This window comes from Vidua chalybeata, chromosome 16, assembly GCF_026979565.1.
Source record: "Vidua chalybeata isolate OUT-0048 chromosome 16, bVidCha1 merged haplotype, whole genome shotgun sequence".
Lineage (NCBI taxonomy): Eukaryota > Metazoa > Chordata > Aves > Passeriformes > Viduidae > Vidua > Vidua chalybeata.
In genome coordinates, this window is record NC_071545.1 from 8,664,996 (window position 1) to 8,684,924 (window position 19,929).

General features: G+C 38.7%; 1 protein-coding gene across 4 annotated transcripts in view; it reads left to right on the forward strand.

The window, feature by feature from the left end:
- Positions 1 to 19,784, forward strand: part of VPS35L (VPS35 endosomal protein sorting factor like) — a 48,789-nt gene extending 29,005 nt beyond the window's left edge. For all 4 annotated transcript variants that reach the window (XM_053957082.1, XM_053957081.1, XM_053957079.1 and 1 more), the window contains 8 exons: positions 160 to 258; positions 1,048 to 1,125; positions 2,271 to 2,385; positions 12,195 to 12,334; positions 13,969 to 14,134; positions 15,907 to 16,025; positions 18,375 to 18,521; positions 19,026 to 19,784. In XM_053957082.1, the coding sequence (XP_053813057.1) occupies positions 160 to 258; positions 1,048 to 1,125; positions 2,271 to 2,385; positions 12,195 to 12,334; positions 13,969 to 14,134; positions 15,907 to 16,025; positions 18,375 to 18,521; positions 19,026 to 19,124 (963 nt within the window). In that variant the 3' untranslated portion in view covers positions 19,125 to 19,784. The remainder of the gene's footprint in view (positions 1 to 159; positions 259 to 1,047; positions 1,126 to 2,270; positions 2,386 to 12,194; positions 12,335 to 13,968; positions 14,135 to 15,906; positions 16,026 to 18,374; positions 18,522 to 19,025) is intronic.
- Positions 19,785 to 19,929: the final 145 nt, after the last annotated feature.

Sequence of the window (19,929 nt, forward strand, 5' to 3'; positions counted from 1 at the left end):
CAGACATTCTTTGACTGCTATTTGTTGCTACTGCTGGGTTTTCTCCTTAGCAATATATGGGGATTTTGACTTTTGAATATCTGTGGTTTATCTGCATGCAGTTTTACAGATATTTAAGGCCTACAGTGGTAAAGTCTAGGGGCCTTTCTTCTCTTACAGGTTTCATTTGGCCGTGACTTTGAACAACAGCTGAGTTTCTATGTCGAAGCCAGGTCAATGTTCTGCAATCTGGAGCCTGTTCTAGTCCAGCTGATTCATGTAAGCCACAATTTGTCTACATTTCCTTAGTAAATGGGGATATATTTGCATTTCTCCTATTCCCTGCTCAGATTATTGGTCTATTGCAAAATAAGTCTGAAGTATTTTAATCAGGTGTTTATAAAGTGAACTTTGATCTCATCTCTGGTTTTATCCCCTGAAACACTCTGAAGTTCTTGCTTGACAGGCATGCATGGTATCATTGCAGCGAAGAAAATGGGCTGTCTTGCAAGAGATTTCATGTATAATAAAATAAATGGCACTTTTGTGCATTCAGAATTTGGGTTGCCTCTTCTGTAATCCTCCATCTAGGAAAGATTAGACTGTGTCTGGCTGCAGATCCAGGCAGTCCTGCTGTGCTTGGGAAGGTTAATCTCTTCTCTGTATTGAGTCACAGGTGTGCTTTGGCTGCAGCTGATTCCTTTGCAACATTGTATCTTCCCTTAAATCCTTCTGTTATTTTGGTTTATGGTTTTTTAATCTGTGTTAGCTAGAAATCATGGTTGTTCTGCTAGCAAGGAGGCGACAGCACTATAGCTGGGAAGGAAATGATAAGCTAAAGGCTTGAATAAAACAAGTCTACTTTCACAAATTGAGTCATATTTGCTTTAAGGAACAGTCACAAAAATTCTCCCAGTAAAAAGTAAATAGTACAGTGGGGACACGTTGTATCAGGGCTCCTTGGACACTGGCTATTCTCTAAATGCATGCAGTAAAACATGCAGGTTGTTATTTGCCACTGAGGCTGTGCATTTTTCTTAATGGTGTGATTTTGTTTTGTGTGTGTAGTCTGTGAACCAACTTGCAATGGAAACCAGAAGGGTGATGAAAGGAAATCATTCCAGAAAGACTGCTGCATTTGTCAGGGTAGGTCTGGCTAATAAACTCTGAGCCTGCTTTCTTTGCAGATAGTACTGCCTGCTGCCACCTAAGTTTATAATTTTTGCAAAACCAGTATGTTAGTATTTTTAACACTGTTTGTAGTCCCATTTTCTCTTGTTAAGAGCATTCTTTCCTCTCTAAAGCCAAATGTTGCTGTTTAAGGAAAAAAATACCCAAACTATCTAATAGCAGCTTTGTGTTGAAAAAGAGCAGCAAGATTGACTCCCTCTCCAAAGGAAAGTTCACCAGAGAGGTGTTTGGATGAATTCTGGAAAGCTCAGCTTTTCAAATTATATTTGAAATAAAATACCAAATTTTTATGTAACTCGGTCACAGAGAGAATGGGAGATGGGGTCTAAAATATATTCAAACTTCTGTCTCATAATATCAGTGCTGATATGCTGAAATCAGGATTTGAATTTCAAATAAGGTGCTCCTTTCAGCTTTAGTGCCTCTGAGTCTGTACAGAGATGGTCAAATGTGCTTTAACTGTGCACATGCCATCACAGGATATCCAGGGTGCTTGTGTTCCCTTCTAACCTGAAATGTGGCAACCAAGGTGTGTCCATCTGCATGTGGGAAGCTGTTTGTGTGTGCAGGGCACTCCAGTTCCTGGCACCTGTGTGCTGTCCTGGGCCGGGCTGGCACTGGGCAGCTTCTCCCTGCCTGGGGCCTCCTTGCTCTGGCTAGGGCTTTGGGCTGTGCCCACAGGTCTGCAGCTGCAGCACCTGGGCTGCATCTGCTTCCTCCCTGTAACCCAGGGCACCTCCTCTGACCACTTTGGCAGATGGCTTCCCCCTGGGGACACTCATCTCCTTTTCTAGTTAGCTTTTGGTCTTGAGCTGCAAGCTGGTTACCTGAGGAGAGAGGAACTCTTTGAGCTACAGTAATAGAGAGTCAGCTTTGAGCTTAGCTAGGAATAGTAACAATTTAAAAAAAATATAATTATTGAAATACTCATTAAAAATTTAAAATTGCCGATTTTGGACTTCACTTAATATTTGCTTTGTATTGAAAATCCTTTCCAAAACTGATTTACAGATTTTGATTCCTAATTGTGTATTAAATCAGTAAAGATTGTTATAACTCTGAGATGGGAATTTTATTCAATTTTTTAAAATTTACTTTAGGCTTGTGTTGCCTTCTGCTTCATTACAATTCCATCTCTGAGCAGTGTCTTCACACGTCTTAATCTGTATCTACACTCTGGACAGGTTGCTCTGGCAAATCAGTGCCTTTCACAAGGTAAGGCATGAATTTGTCTACTTAAAGGTTCTCTTATTTCAGAAATACTTCTAACTGAATAATAACTTGGTTGATATGGTAAGTCATATGTATATTTATGATGCAATTAAAATACAGCTCTGTTTCAAACAGTGTTACAGCAAAATCTTGTCATGTTAAAGCAGCTCCTCAATGTGATCTCAACAGCCAGGAGAGCTGACTGTAGTTGACATAGTCCTGGCCATGAGGTAGGTTGTCCTAAATTACTTAGGAATTATGGAAAGCATGGAAAGCTTTTCTCCTGCATAATTATGCAAGCACTCTAATCACAAATAATGTGCTTTATTATAACTGAAAAAAGAAATAAACCATCTGTGTAGTAGTTCACAGCCTGACAAAATTCACCAATGAGCTGGAAAAGAATTCCAGGGTAGGTCAGTGACAGCAGAAACTTGCTCTCAAAGCACCTGCATGATAAATGCTTAGCCAGGAAAATGTGTCACTATATCAGAGTGACATCAGATCATATGAAGACTGAAAAATATATTTTCTTTTTTTGGATCTGAATTATTGATAGTAGATTCTGACAAAAGGTGATTTGGGGAGAAGAATGGGAGCTATTCTGGCATCAGAATGAGCATTAGGTCTGTATCACCATTTAATATGATCTCGTTCCTGTTACAAATGGAAGTCAGTTATCTATTCCAAGTCTTCATATACTTTTAACTACTTGCAATATTTTTCTTTTCCTTTTTGAAGTGATGTCATTCTACTTTGTTTTGCAATTTTAATCCTGACTTTAAAGGTCTGCTCTCCAATAGTAAATGCTTTTCCTTTACATGTTTCCAGTGGAGCTGTGAGAGTAGTAAACTGGATTACTTCGCAACATCTTTTGTTGTGACTGTTAATTCTTTGTGTTAGCTCTGTGCTTCTTCACAAGAGTTTGTTTTCCAAGCTCTGCATTTACCAGCAAGTTCCAGCTGCACAAACAAGCTGACTTAGGATGCTGATTAAGACTTTTTATTGCATGGTGACTATTGCATTTCTTTGTTTTGAATCTGATGTTGCCCATACAGCAAAGCAGAGGGATTTAGAGTAAAGCTGACTGTTGTGTCCAAGTTTGTTGTGCAAATAAAAGATCTGCAAAGTCTATTGTTGTGCAAATAGCATTGTGCAGTTTCTTTCAGAGTTTACATAAAATGGGTTCACCTTTTCTCTCTATGGTGTTTTATTTAATTGACCAGCTTACCTTCCCCTCTATGTCAATTTTTGTTATTATTGCTGTGTTGCAGAGTTTCTCTTACTGGAAGCAAATCCAAAGCAGTTTTTCTGTAATATTTGGTCTTCGAGAATTATTCCCTGGCCATGTTGGGACCCACTCTGTGATTTAATATCTTTTAACTTATAAACTGCTCTTCAACTATTTTTGTGATCCAGTTCTTCTCTGGGTGAGACTCCTGGGCCCCAAAAATTGTCCAGATTTTTTGGTGTGAGGGTTTACAAATGTGCACAGCTGTTGTTTGACACATGAATACTGTGTACTTACAAAACAATTTACAGGATCCCCACCCTGAAATCTTTCAAGGTAGCAGATATATACAAAGTATTATGAAGTCAGTCTCTAAAATGCATGTTGATTAACCACACTCTCCTGAATTTTGGACCCTCAAGCTAGAGACAGGAGCATTTGATCCATCTCTGTTTTTGTTAAAATGAAGCAAGAGCAAAACTGATGTTCAGTAACTTGCTTCATTTACCAAGGTTTTATAGTTATTCACTTTTTTGCTCCCCTAGCAAAAGTATTTTGGGTATAAGTTGTACTCAGAGACATGTCACTTGCATGAGTAATTCAGCATGTGTTAAACAGGCACTGTCTTGGGACATTTTTTGTGAACTGTCTTTCCATATGTTGGTGCACTGAAGTCACATAATGTGTCCTTGAAAGTTACTTTTCACACAGTTTAATCTGTATCTCAACTGAATGAGTAAGAAGTAAGAAGTACTGATTAATTCATAACAGCAAATTTCATTCCAGTCAGTTAACTGGTGCCAATTAGACACTGATCTGCTAAAACCAATGCAGCATGAAGTGAAGATTTAAGAGTGTGCCATTAATGACAGCATTAGGCCAGGAAGGGAAACTGTGCCTTGTCTGTAACCTTTATTTCATGCTGATTTGAATTAGCTTAATTGGTTTAAAATTGTGAAGAGAAATAAAGCTGAAAGGTAATGTACCTGATCCGATAGCTCAGTCAGCAGTGGTGCATGCATGAGTTTTGTGCATGCACTTCCTCCTGGAGGATTCCAGCTGGTGTTTGTAGCAAGGTAAAGTCTTGGATTTTTCTCAGTCTTAAGTTTCTGTGGGAAGTCCAGCTGTTTCAGTGAGTTGACTTTTCACTTAAACACATAACAGATTTGAGTTCCACAACTTCTGTTGGCAATAGGAAGATTTCTAAAAATTGCCAATGTATCTATCTTGAAAAAGAAGGATGTGCAGGTCATAACAATAAATGGATTTATGAGTCTGAGGATTGCATTCTAAACTATCAGCAATTGGAGAGCCACAGCTAGTCTGCTTATAGCTGGAAAAGTTTGGGTTTTGCCTCATTCCCAGTTTCAAGGGGCAGCAGTAGTAACCATCAGTCCTTGTGTCTCGCTGCTCCCATTTCCTCTGTCCCAGCCTTGCTTGCTTGGATTCCCCACACTGTTAAATCAAATCAAGTGTTTGAACTCATCCAAATACTTCAATATTAGAAAATTGTAATTTTTGATGGAATAGATTTTCTTTAAGACAATGAAGTTGGTCAGAACTGTGAATTTATAGGCTCATGAAACTCCAGCATTAATACACTGATGGATGGATGTCTGGGAATGTTCAGAATATATTAAAAATGACTGTTGTCTCTTTCATCTCCAGATCCCAAGACGTGCTTTAAATGAAATGAATCTGTAATTATGTTTAAAGTGTTTTAGGTGAATTTGCCCTGGATGCATAGTTTGTACCTCTGGAGAGCCTATTAAGAGCCCACCTTTGAAAGGAGGATGCTAGATTTTACAGAGATGAGCTTTTCATTTTTCTTAACTGAGCCACTGAGCACTGCATGCTGCCAACAGAGAATAATAAATTCTCATTGGTCATGCTTTCTGTCATGGGGGTGCTTGGACTAAATTGAGATTAAATGCATGCTCCATTGTGTCACTCCTTTGGACTTCTGAGATATAGGTATGATTTTCATTGCATACTTTTCCTCCCTGTGGAAATGCTACTTTTGTCTGTCAAAAAAAAAGAGACAGTATGAGTTTTTAACGTTTGGTCACAGCATTCAGCAGGTGGTAGAGATGACAAAACTTCCTGGTAATGTGTGTTAAGCAGCATTTTTGTTTTAAAGGCTGTGAAATCTTTGCCTCACTTGAGAAATAACATGCTGAGTGAATAAGGTAATTCATCTGATTCTGTCTGACTGATTTCACTGGGATATTGTCAAACATTAAACTTCATAAAAATGGAGAGCCTCTCCCTCAGATCAACTGCTGCAGACCTTTTTCGTAGAAAATGCAGATTTTCATTCTGAAGCATACAGTGCTTAGTGCACTTCTAGGTATTTGTTTTGTTTTCCAGATGTGGCTAAAACACAGTTACACCTAGTAGATTGGAAAATAATTTCATTTCTACTGCAGAAAATGTTACTTTTCCATGAGTATTCTCTAAATGCTTCAGTCACATTCTGGAGAAATTATGGTATGGAATATTTAATAAGTAATTTTAAATCATAGTCTAATCATGGTTTAGAGTATTTTCTAAGTACCATTAGATAACAGTTTTTAGTATTTCTGTTTAATCTCCTGAAATCTTTATAGATCTGAAGAATATAAATAGAGAGAATTTGAGATGATGAATACAGAGAAATAGGAACATGAAGAGATTTTCCTCATTTCAGATACTAGGACTTCTTGGCTTATGTTTCTCTGGTGAGAATGCTGACTCTGTTATCTTTTTAAATACTGCTTTCCTTGAAGGCAGTAAAAGAGCTTTGGGAAAAGCATGATGTCATACTGTTTTCCTTACTAGCAATGCTAAGTGTTGCTTCATTTGGACAGAACTGTGACCTCTTCTGTTACCTGGGACTTCCACAGCTGGAGACTTCTCCCATTCCATGAGCTTTTTCTTGTTCCTCTCTATCCCAGCCAGTCACTTTTCTGTATGATGTGAGAGAGGTGACATCTCTGTAAGCTTTTCAGACTAGTACTTTATAGCAGTTTGTCAGTTCTTCAAGTCTGTCTAGCCCATGACCTGTTTTTGAAAGTGTCTTGTAGCATCTACTAGGGAAACAATAATGTAGAATGATGCTTCTTGGCTTTTAGGTGCAGGTGCTTTAATACATCCTTCAACAAAGCTTGTATATGGACCAGACAGTGGTATTTAATAAAATAGATGGACCAGTCCTTGGGGATTTAATATTTTTAATCAATTTTTACTTTTGGTCTTTGTAATTTCATGTCATAGTGAGTTCCACAGTGACTTGCTGCTTGGAAGTAGAATGTTTAGGGATTCATTTTTGTTAAATGTTAGGTGAGTGGCTCAGAGCATGCAGCTGATCTGCTGGAGCAGAATTCAGTCATTCCTGGTTCATTTTCTTCTTGCTATCTATGAGATAATGCAGTCTGTAAGTTCCTGAAGAAGTTGTTGTTGGTATTCCTTTTTCTAATAAGGAAACAGTTCCATGCCCTAGCACCTTTCTTACCTTTTTGTGCTTTTGGAAATGGGAAGACTGGGACTAGATTCAATTATTCCAGGTATAAATGCCCAACAGCAATCTGAATGATACAATGACACCTCAGATTTCCTTTACTCTCCTAGAGATTCTTATAATTGCCTTGCCTTTTAACAGCTGTTTAGGATGTAGTTTTCAGGAAACCATCTATAATGACTCCAAAATCTTCCATGAGTCTAAATAGCCTATTTAGAGCTTCTCTTTCTATACTTATAGCAAGGGCTGTTTCTTTCCCCACATGCCATACTAATATTAGAGTTCATCTGCTGCTTTATTGCTCAGAATCATGAGATCCATCTGTGATGCTTTGCAGTCACGTTCCAGACCAGTCTGCAAACATTGTCACCTCCCAGCTCATCCTCAGGACATGTCTCTGCAAAACCTGAAGGAATGCAGTAGTTATTTTGCTCCACTGTGAAAACTTTTTCTTCCCTCTCCTTCCCCCATCCACCCCACCCTTTCTTAAGTTATGTGCCCTCATGAGGAACCTTTTTCCTTGTCTTCTTTCAGCATAGTTGTTTGAAGAGCCATTTCTATAAGGATAAATATTAAAAGGGTTTTTTTTAAATCTTAAGTATTTATAAATGGAATTACTTTTAAACACAATCTCACTGATTCTTTGGAAGACTTGAGAGAGGAATGATTTGGAAGACATCTGAGGGATGATGTCTCTGCAAAAAACATACAGATTTTCCAGACTTACATCATGTTTTTTGTATGTCTGCTCATTTGATTTTTATTTTTTGCCTCATAATAACAGTAGGAACAGTAGTATTTAACTGCACCATTTATTATTTCAAAATTTTCATTACTGGTGGAGCTTTCTTTAGAGACTGCTGCTGATGTAGTATGTCAAAGTCTTTAGGGATTATGTAGAATTTAGAGGCAGGCTGTAATTTGTGGTTGTTTTTTTTCTGGGTGGGAGGGGAGGCAGTGGGGTGGGGTGTGTGTTGCATTTACTGATTACACCTTAAGAATAAAATTTCTTGTGTCCAGTGTCCTTGCTGATACTGTCTGATGGCCCTGTATGAATCTTCCACTTAGGCCTCTGTAGGCCCTTGTCTCCAAGTACTAATGCCTTGTAACAATCTTCAATCAAGCTACGCCTAAAACTGGCTCTGCCAAGCTTCATCCACATAATTACCTTTTTATCTGCAGCTAATTCATAGTATGAATGAACATAGTACATTCCAGCTCACCAAGCAGCAGTGCATTCATTTTCTAATTTCACGTTTTTTCCTTCAAAGAATTCTTGGTCGTTTCTAGATTGGAAGTGATGTGTAGAGATCTTTAAGATTGAGAACAATTAACAGTAGTTCAAGGGAAAACCACATTTTAACAATGTGGCAAAACTCTCACAGTGACCTCACCAATGTGAGAAGAAGAAGATTCAAATGTTTACAGTGCTTGGTTGTCAAAACAGTAATGGATTAATTTATTTGACAGAAAAAATAGAGTAACAACCCCCCACACTTGCTTCCCAATAATTTTTGCACTGGAGTACAAGCTTCATTAAATTTCCAGCATCTGTTGGATGTGGAAGCAAAATCTTCAGAGTAATAAATTAGGTTTGACAGAGTTGTAAGACAGGGAAGTGGTGTGGAATGCAGAAGATGTGCATGGTCCTTGGTTTTGTCCTTTGAGTGGACTTAGCCTGGTGTAATTGTAGCTGTGACTAAAAATACTTTGGGTAGGTATGTTAAACTCGCTCCCTTTTGCTCTTTGAAGGTGGCCTTAAGGAGTTTAATTGTTTTCCCATGTCACTTTGTCCCTCCTTATTTTTGCCTGTCTGAAGTCTTGAATTTGTACAGTTTAATTAGCTATCAGAGATACAGAAAATACAATGCAAGCTGAATTTTTATATCTAGAGAGATTGATATATAGAAATATATGGAGGTACATATAGTTGTGTGTAGGTATAATTAAATGTGTACATGTGTCATAGTGAATATTGTCAATAGCAGAACATTCAACACCAATTTCACTTGTTTTTTATTCTGTTGGAGGCTAATTCTGGAAGTGCTGACTTTGATATCCAAGACTGTTAGTTTTTGTAGCCTGAAGGTCAGCATGTGTGCTTGGGGGAAAGATTTATAGGATTATGGTCAACCAGAATGAAGGAGCTGCTGTGAAAGGATGAATGTAGTGAAGCATGAAGTATGTTACATTCAGAGCACTGCACAAGATATTAACAGCAGTTGGGGAAGGCTCCATCACGGTGATTTGCTGTAATGCACAGGCTGCTCTGCCCTTACCCAGTTTAACAGTGGTTCACTTCAGAAGCAGTGTTGTACTTTAAGCAGATAAGAAAACAGCATCCTTTATCAGAAGAAGCCTTTTTTTATCTTCTTTTTGGTTTTTTAATCAAGAACATAAGATTGTTGTGGGTTTTAGTGCTTTTTAAGTAGTTCCTTATATCTTTTGGTAGCCAGGAAAAGTGATGTATGGTTTTGTTTTAAAACATCTCTACAGAAATAGTTTTAAAAATTGACTTTTAAAGATACAGAGAAACCATCATTGCATGACCTCATAATTAATGTAATTCAGAATTAAACACTGATGCTCATTTCATACTTGAAAAGGCAGCATGTCTGTGACAACATTTTTAGTGAGGCTTTTCTTCAAACTCAGAGCATGTAATGCATACTCTGACACCTCTCTGCCAGGATGGTAATGTTTAGAGGACAGGTCATTTTCTGCAGTCTGCAATAAAAACCTTTGCATTGATATGCCTTTTTTTTTTTTTTTTTTTTTGCTTCCTATGAAGCACATATATCTTGGATAAATGTGCTTTTAGTATTCCAGCATAAAACCATTCCATGGTTAGCACAGATTGGCAGGACTTACTGCAAAATGAACATACTCTCCTTTGCCAGTTCTGGATGTACCAAAGTGAAATACAACTGTTTTGTGCTGTATTGCTTTTTTGGCTTGCCTCGCTGCATTGAGTGGGGGAAGCAGAGGGGGAAATGGCAAGGAACAAGGATTAGAAGTGTGGGGCAGGAGCCTCAGTGTCCCCATTGTGCTGGGGCAGGGACAGCGTGTGGGGTTTGCCCTGTGGCCGTGGGGCAGCAGCCACGGGGAGACAGCCCGGGAGCAGCAGCTGTGAGTGCCAGGGACAGGGAGGACACAAATGGAAGCCCAGGGAGTTGGTGGCAGCACCTGCAGGGAGCTGGGCACTGCTCTCACAGCCCGAGGACCCAGGGAGCTCCTGCCTCTGGAGCTGCTCAGCCAGAGCAGGAGGCAGCTCTCATTCACAGGCACGGCGGGAGGCAAGAAGAGTAAATTGAATCAAATTTCAGGTTTTCAAATTGAAGAGAAGAGGTTTTGGGTTTGCACTGTGGCAGAGGTTTAGAGGAGAATGTGAAGGATTGTGATTGCTGGGAGAGCAGGCAGTAAATTAGGGTGAGGTATTTTGCAGCTCTTTTTCACTGTGGATGCTGATTGCTGCACAGGTCATTCTCGTCCTGTTATGAAATAACTTCAGAAGGCAGAAGCATTCCCTGCACAGACATGGCTACTTCAGTATGCAGACTATTCTCTAAGGCACATTTTTTCATTTGTCTGGTCACATGTTTTTATTGTATGGTGATGTGAGACGTGCACTTTTATTTTTTTTTCTGCTGAGACAACTGTGGAGGTGACAGCGATTCATTTACTTGTGCTAGAATGAACATCTGCTGCTGCCTTCCTTCCTCAAATAAAGCAGAGAAAGATTACTTACCTTCCTTTGGGTTGGCTGTCTAAACTTATAAGTAGTTTGAAATAAACATGCTTTCACCCCAAAACAAATGTGCAGAATAAAAGGAAGGACAGTGTTTGATGGAAGGAGTCTGCATTCTAAGCACTAAAAAGTCCTTGAGCACTTGTGCTGAAAAAACAAGAGTGAGAAGAACTACAGTTTTTCCAAAGCACATGTTTCTCTGGTATTCCTCATAAGCTTAAATTAGATATCAGTTGGTACTATATTTAGCAAATTTGCTTGGAGTCTCAAATGAATTTTTCCAGAGCAAGCTGTGCTCCTGGAAATGCCCATGCCTGCCTGTCAGTGGTATCTCCATCCCAGCCACGTAACACCTCTTGGCTTTCACCAAGAATTCTCCTTTTGCTTTTGATAAAAGCTGATTACATGGCCTGGGTCTCTGTTCCTGTAAAATAAAGATACAGTATTAATGCTGAAGGATGCTTTGAAGTATATGGCTCAACAACTTGAGTGGGATGTGGCTACTTGGGTATTCTGAAAAATGTTGCCAAGAAAGTGCAAAACAGTGTTGCTGTCAGAAATTTTTTTGTGAACTCAGCATATATAGGCAGGCTTCTAGTGTAAGAGGGAAAATACTGTTGCTTTTAATTTGTGAATATTAAATTTAGGAATAGATGTTCTAGTGTTTGGAATTTATGTTTTTGTAAGATTAGAGACATAATAAAGAGTTATGAAAAACCTCTTAATAGCTATTTTGCCAAGGCTGTAATGGTGGATGGTTTCTCTAATTCCTGTATTGTGATTCTTGGAAAATATTCTTTTATCTAGGTAACCAGCAATACCCCAGGTTCTGGTACTTTATTAATATTTTACTTTTAGGGATTATGAATAATTAGAAATATGAAGTTATTTGTACTTCTGTGGGACTTAACAGCCTTTTGTGAATGAATTGGTGAACAAGATAGCATGAACCTTTTCCCCCACACTTTGGATTCCCCATTCTCCTGGCATAAGCATTTTTTGATAAGTCAGTTTTGAATCTTGTGCTAATTTCTTATTATATATGCAATACATATGAAATGATGGTGTCTCCATGTTATGCAAAGGAGAAGAATTAGACTTTCAGAAGTTTGGAGTGGTGTGGGAACTTCTTTTGGAGAAACAGCATCATTCAAATGAACAGTTTTCTCAAGAATCAGACCAGTGCTGAGTCTTGGGTTTCTTTGCAGTTCAGCACATTCATTTTCTGTAATTTCTTTGAAGTTTGAAACAAATTCAAAGCAACCATTGGGTTACAGGCATGGCTGCCATCACAGCTGGAGTGATATAACAGCAACTCTATTTTTATTTTGTAGCTGATGCTTTTTTCAAAGCTGCAGTGAGCCTTGTTCCTGAAGTGCCAAAAATGATCAGTGTAGATGGAAAGATGCGACCTTCTGATGCCTTCCTCCTGGAATTCCTGTGTAATTTCTTTTCCACATTATTAGTTGTTCCGGTAAGTTGAGTGTGTATGAATAGCACACAGGTTAGTATAGACTATTTTGACTTTCCTGTTTTAAAATTTAGAGTAGACTGGGCTTCTGGAATGGGAAATGCAGGGGTTTGTTTTCTGTGAAAAGATGAACTGTTCTGCTCACTGACTGCAAAATCACTCACCCCAATGCAAAATGGGGAGGCAGAACTGTGTGGAGGTGGAGATACAGCACTGCCACTCTCAGCAACACCTCACTAGAAGTGCATTTGGGGTAGAGTGAAATCTCACCATTGTTTAATTGTGTAAACATTTACTGGTTTATTAGCTAAGTATTCAAAAATCTCTAATACATGAGGAGGGAAAAAATACAGAGCTCTAGTTCCTACTAGTTTCAGTTACTTTGGTACAGGTTGCCTAATCACTGGAGTGAAAACAATAATTAGAAGATGTGTTTTGGCATAACCTTCCTCTTCTGATGAATATTTCACAAAGTAACTACCATTCTACATCCTTCCCAGTTTTTAACTAACTGTCAAATTTAGAGAGAGATGTAATTTTCTCTCCAGTATTTTCAGTTATATCTAAAAGATGAGGGGGAATTGTAAATTACCTGTATATTCATTTGTTCTTGTAGAGAGTGGGTTTTTCCTCCTCACTGAAACCTCCCTTACGGTTTTCTCCTTCCTTTTTCCTTTGCCTGTTTGGTGAAGCAGCGCACAGTGTGGTGCTGTTCAAATCCTTGCTGTCAGAGCTGTGCCTTCCCCCTGCTGCAGTGGCAGGGGTCTCCCCTGTCCAGAAAGGTGGAGGGGCTGTGCTGCGCTGTTAGAAGGGAAGGGGAAGCTGCCCCTGGGCTGTCCTTGCTTCCACTGAGTGCAGGAGTCAGGCTGTGAGGGAAGGCTGTGGAGTGACTGGGATCATTAGCAGGTGATGGAAGAAGGGAGTGATACAACCTCTCAGATTCAGTAAGGAAAAATAGCTAGATGAGATGCCAGCATTCAGAAATTAGCTTCCCTAACTTTGTTCCCTATTTACAGAAGATCAAAAGGCAGTGTCCCCAGTGGACTGTGATTTGTCCTGTGTGTCTTGGTGCCACTGCTCCAACTGCCAGCTGGAATTAGCCCGGTGCAGTATAAAGCTGCTTGTAAAAACTCCCAGCTTACGTAAAGCAGAGTCCTTCTTTTCATTTCATGTGCAAAAGATTGTTTATTGTCTGTAACTGACTTCCCAGTGTAGGAGTTCTTCTGAAACTCATAATTATATGAGTAATACACTACAGCTTACGGATACAATTTCAATAACGAAATCTACCCAGTGTTTAATTTTAGAGGCTTAGCTGTTAAGAAGCTGACAATTAATTTTGTACTGCTCCCCCATGACTACAAAACAAAGCATTTCAAAGTCTGTCTGTGGAGGCTGCCTGGATCAGGTTCTAATTATGGGTCAAATGGGCATTTTAGATGGAAACTGGAAAAAAAAGTTAAAGGATTTGCAGGAAGCACACTTAAGAAAAGTAGCTGTCAGATTTAATTATATTGTAATTCTGCTTTTATAGAGCTCAAACTGTGACTCTACACCACTGAATGACTGAAAATAATCCTGTTTGTGTTCTGGGGTTGTGGTGTTGGTTTTGACCTATCTTTTTGTTTTCTCTGTAGGACCATCCAGAACAAGGAGTGTTGTTTCTTGTGAGAGGATTACTGAATGTGATCCAGGATTACACCTGGGAGGATAACAGCGATGACAAAGTCAGGATTTATACTAATGTTTTGCATCTGCTGTCTGCAATGACTCAAGAAGCATTTATCTACCATGTAGATAAAGGTAATACCTAAGGGGGGCTCTGTCTCCTTGCATTCCACCAGGACATTTGTAGTGTTGTCTTATCACCATAGCCAGTTAATGAAGACCAGTGGTAATGAGTCTGACAGAATGGATTCTTTTTCTATCCAGTTCCAGGTATTGTAACTTAGAATAATCCCAGGAGTTGGCTTCTGAACAGCTGCAGTCTGTTCTTTAAAGTGAATCTGTGCAGAGTGGGTTATTTAGTTTGCTTCTGGTGGTGTTGGTGCAAATGCTTATAAATGTGAACTTTTCAAGTAAAGATTATGCATATGAAGGGTTTTATTTAAGTCTAAAAGCACCAACTTGATTTATACTTATTGTTGGTGTTTCATCCACATTTATTAACAACTCCAGTTTTCAGAATGTAAAGCCTAGTCTTCATTATTTAAATGATGTATCTGCTGCTTTGAAGGCAGGCTTTGAGTTCTGGAAATTGCAGTAACTTATAACAATATTCAGAATAGCTAGAAAATTCTAAAGATTTTACATGTTGAAAAATAGCCGTCACCTTTTTGGTAATAATTTTTGGAATATTTTGATATATGCTCCAAAATTTGAATATTTGCCTTCTGATTATAGATTACTAAATTAAGGTAGAGTAATAAATAAAAATCCTTTCAAGCACCCTGAAGATTAATGAGTCAGAGAGGCCAAGATGGTTTGACTTTTTCTTTCAGTTGCACAGATTTTCACAGAGGGGAAGGCTGGAATGTGTTCTGCAGTTCTGGTGAACAGTCTGTCAGATTTACCACCCATGACAAAATACCACTTGCAGCTAGCAGCACAGAAAATAGCTGTCAGTGGAAGTGCTACTCTGTAGTAAATCTGCTGTTCAAATTCTGTAAGAAAGTGTGCTTTAGCTTTTTCTTTCACTCCATTTTCTATATGACCAAAATAGCTGCATAATCCCAAGATGAGAAATCTAAATTAATTAGATTTTAATAGAGAGAAGCATGGAGATATAAAGTAGTAATTTTCCCCCTGTAGTAGAGCAATGGGGTTTTTTCTAGGTGGACCTTGTACCTTAGCTTCTTAAAATGAAGTTTACTTGGAAACAGGGGATTATCTTTCATCTTTTGTGCTTTCTGATTTACCTAGAATATATTTAAACCTAAACATTTCTTTACCCTACTTCTTAATAGAACATAAATGAATTAGGGCAAAAGGCATGTTTAAAATCACAATTATATAAGCTGTAAAAACCTGAAGAGCTCTCTCCCTCCTAAGAACCCTTTAAGGTCTCTGAAACTGAAAATGCACTTTTTGAATTTCTATCCATCACTTTGAGGTAATCATGGGTTTCTTTAAAGGAAAAAAAATGCAGTTTCTTTTGAAAATCTGGTTATTTTCACTAAATAAAACACAAATTGTGTTTTACAATGGCTGCTGTCATTGTAGATGATGTCCACACTCCTCTAAAGTGATGGAAGCAGGGAGTCTGTCTCTGTGGAAAACCTGAAAATTGACATGATATGTTGCTTATATTTGTGAGCCTGGCTGCATCCAGGAATACAGGACTGGCTTTAAGCTAAAAGATTCTTCTCAGTGTTTTGCTCTTAGAATCAAAAGAATTGAATTGGTTGGTAGGCAACCAAGTGGTAGGCACTCAAAAAAACAGTTCTGATTGTGTTTCGTGGAGGAGGGGCATTTTATGACTTCCAAATGTGGTCTTCTATCAATATATGATGTTTCCAATAGCAAATAAATGTATAGCTCTTTAGCCAGGCCTGAGCTTGAATTCATCTCTGCAGTTGATTCCAATGATACTCTGTATGGTGGAGACTCCAAGTTCCTGGCTGAAATTAATAAACTGAGTGAAACAGTGGTGTCACAGATCCTGGATCACCTGAAAACCCTGGGAAAGGAGGAGGTATGTTCTTACTCAGCTTGATTCAATACAAAACCAAAAGTAATTTGGAGTTGAAGAAACAGATCACCTTTGACCAGGACTTGGTCTTTTCAAAAGCTTCAGGAACCTCATAACAAAAGGAAATTGGGTATTTTAACTTGTTTAGAAAGTGAGACCATCACATAGGCAGGCTTGTGGTGGACACCTAATGATGTCCAATTCTGTAATGAGCAAAGTGAGAATTCACAGTTAGTTTATTACTGGGGAAAACACAATGAAAGCCACCTATAATTTTAAAAGTTTCAGATCCCAGGCACTGAGATGATGTCAGGAGAGAGGTACAGAGGGAGGAAATAGTTGTTTTGTCTTTACTCTGACTTTAGTATATTTGTTCAATATAAAATAAACTCTAGGCAGCTTATTGGATTTCTTGATTGGAATTCAGAGGCTCTGAGAGATCAAATCTAGCTTAATGGATTGTATGTGAAAGGCAGGTGACTGATGTTTGCTGAAATAATGAGAACTCACTGTTCTGTTAATGTACCTGTTTCTGAGAATGGACAGCTTCCCAATCAGCCCTTACTGGATGGCTTCTATTGATAGAAATCTTGTGGCTCGTGGCCTGGAATGGGAGGGCAGGGTGTGATTGATGGGATGGAATTTTTTAGATGGGCTCTTTGCACAGTAGCCCAGAGTGTTTGCCAATACAGAATGTGTTAAGTGATACATATTGGGAGGACACTGGGCTAAGTTTAGCCTTTTCTCTGCTTTTGCTATCCTGTTTGTCCTTCCCTGAGCAACGGCAGAGATAGAAGATTAAAATACCCTTTGCTCAAATCCTGTACATCATTGTACACATCACCTCAGGGAACAGTAGTTCTTTTTCAGAACAGTAGCAGCAGAAACAACCATTCTAGCACAGCTAAGAATGTCCAATGTTCCAGGTCTTGGAAGAAAATGTAAAATTTTCAGGACTGTGGGTTGTATATTAGGGATTTTTTTGCATCTGATTCCTGTATGGAATTTGTGGGTAGGAATGTTTGTAGGGCTTGAAATCTATGGTTTCTGAAAGGCCTTTTTTTGTTTGTTTTCTCCTTTCAAGCACACTTTGAGTGGGGAGATCCTGTGTTAGTTCACTGAGGCTGTTGTTGCATAGAAAACTGGATTTAAGGCTGAGCAGCACAGATACAGGTGCTTGGCCTGCCTTTGCCTCTGCAGCCTTGGATTTGCTCCTCTGGCCATCCTTATTTGCAAAGAGGGACCATTTGTTTTGTTTTGTTGAGTGAAAGTCATTGAGAGATTTAGATAAAAATTGCTTTGTAAGAATGAATAGTTGTTTGAGGAAGCTGTTGTTGCTGAGGAAATAGAAGTGATGAGAATATTGTCAGAGATCTCTGTGCTAAAGTAAAGCTGGTCATAAAATCACTGGTATTTGGATTGCTTCAGTGTTGGTGACCTTTTATTATTCATCTTCTTGGCTGTTCATTTAAATGAACAAGGCTCTAATGATTTTGTGTTTTTATTGGTTCATTTCCTTTAAAAGCTATGAAGGAAAATAAATTATTTTCTCACAATAAAATCCTTTCACCAAAATGGCAACTTGGAAGAGAACAATGCATCTCATTGTTAACACAGTGTGGTCTTTTCACAATATTAGAGAATGCTTCATTTATGTGACAGTGCTGGAATGGAAATTTTTAGTTCTGGACAGTTCTGTAAAGTTCAAGCTGTTTCTGGTCAAGAGAACATGTAGCAGTGAATCCTCTCTGCTTTGTGTGGGGGGAAAGCTGCTCTTATGCTCCTTAAGGTCCCTCCTCAGCAATTTTAGGGGAAGTAGCTACAAATATGGTGCAAATATGTTTGTATCACCAGAGTTTCAGTGAGAGAATAGCAGGGAAAAAAACATCTTTGGTGAAATAAATAAATAAAAGTAGAATAGACTGGGGGGAAAAAAAGCCTGAAGTTGCATTAATTTAGATTGATTACAGTGGTCTCTACAAATTTACAGCTAGGGTGCTCTAAGTGCGAGGTTGGTTGGTGGGAGGGTGATTTCTATGCAGTTGTAGGGAGTCTGGAGTTGTAAATGTGTCAGACCTAAATACTGTGCTGTCCAAAGTGGTATGAGACGTAGGAGTCTTGAGTAATTATTTTATTTACAGCAGCTTCTGTTGATTTGCAGCTAGTGCTGCTTGCTGCATTTTGAATGGAATATGAAAACTCTGAGTGTATTCTTATGTCTGTGACTATTGCTGTGTGTTACAAAAGGAGTGCCCTTTGAACCTCTGAGGGCTCAGAGAAGCTGCTGAGGTTAAGCTGGGTATTCTGGGGTGAGTGTACAGTAACATGGGAATATTTTTGTTTCCATCCCAGACCCTGAAGCGGCAGAGCCAGCTGGCACTCTTTTTCTTTAACACCATTCTGGCTCATGGAGACCTACGAAACAACAGACTGAACCAGCTTTCAGTCAATCTCTGGAACCTTGCTCAGAAGCATGGCTTTGCTGACACCAAGACTATGGTAAGGGAGGGAGATAGATAATGCAGAGAGGTTTTAGTTCTTAATATCTTTTTCCACTCTTTATTTGGGAAAAGGCAACATTTTCTTGATCTGAATAAACCTCATCTCTTTACAAGCTACTATCTTAAAAAAAAAAAAAAAAATCAAGTTATCTTGAAACCCCAACAAGTTATTCTTCTAAATGCTTCTTAATGAACAAGCAGCTTCTCTTATTTCAAGTGGTCTGTATCTTTCTAGAATTTTAATAGTATGACAAACATTAAGAAATCTGAAAATGTTGGTTGTTCTTAACTTTTTGTTCAGTAAGAAAACTAGCTTTAAGAGAAATACTGCATTTTTATTTTGTGGAGGAACTGCCTGGTGAAAGCTTGTAAAGTGGCATTTGAGAGCCTGTAAGAAACATACACATGATAATGAGCATGAGAAAACACCTTCACAAAGATGACCTGATGGCTATGAAATAAGACACTGAAAATCTCCAAATACCTTTCTTTTCAAATCTAGGTGAAAACCCTGGAATACATCAAGAGGAGGAGCAAACAACCTGAAATGAGTCATTTCACAGACTTGGCCCTCCGGCTTCCTCTGCAGTCCAGGACCTGATGAGTGCCTCTTCCAAGGAGTCACCTACACAAGGGAGCATGGAACCAAGGCCAAAAATCACTGATCTACATTCTCACTGCAGGAGTTCAGTGTATTTTTATTTTCCTTACTGAGACAAATTTACATGGGCACAGCAAAGGTAAAACTGTTCTGAGTGCAATAATTTAACCTGAGTTTCTGTATCCAGTTTTACCATAGTATTGTTATTTTAAATGCTGATTTACATTCAGTAAACAGTATCTTGAACCTCTAGGGTTGCAAAAGCCTTTTGAGATCTAATCTGTTGTAATTTTAACAAAAAAGGAAGATAATCTGTACAAATGATTTCACAGCCTCAAAACTTCATCCCTCTTGCAGAATGGTCATTCTCCTGTGCAGAAAGCAGCATTTCCATAGAACAGTCAGAGTGAGTTGTGCCTCTGCTTTGGGATGCTGCCAGCATTTGCCTGGCTGGTTCCAGTAGCAGAGAAAAATGGCTGAAGTGTTACTGTTCAATTTCTACAATACATTTACACAGACATGTTTATGTTTTCATTTTAGTCCAGTGATGTTTTGTAAAATAGAAGGAATCTTTAAGCCTTGCAAAGGAAAATGGAAATTATGCAAAGTCCTCTATATTTGCAAAGTACACTATCACTAAATAAAACAATTTGCAGTTCATCTATGTATTCTGGGGGAGTTTCTTTGTGTATACAAATCTATCACCTTACCCTTCTGGAATTTAGTTACATGTACTGTTATTATTTCTAATAAAATCTCTCTCACCCCTTCTGCCCCATGGTAAGGAACCATGTTAAGACCTTAT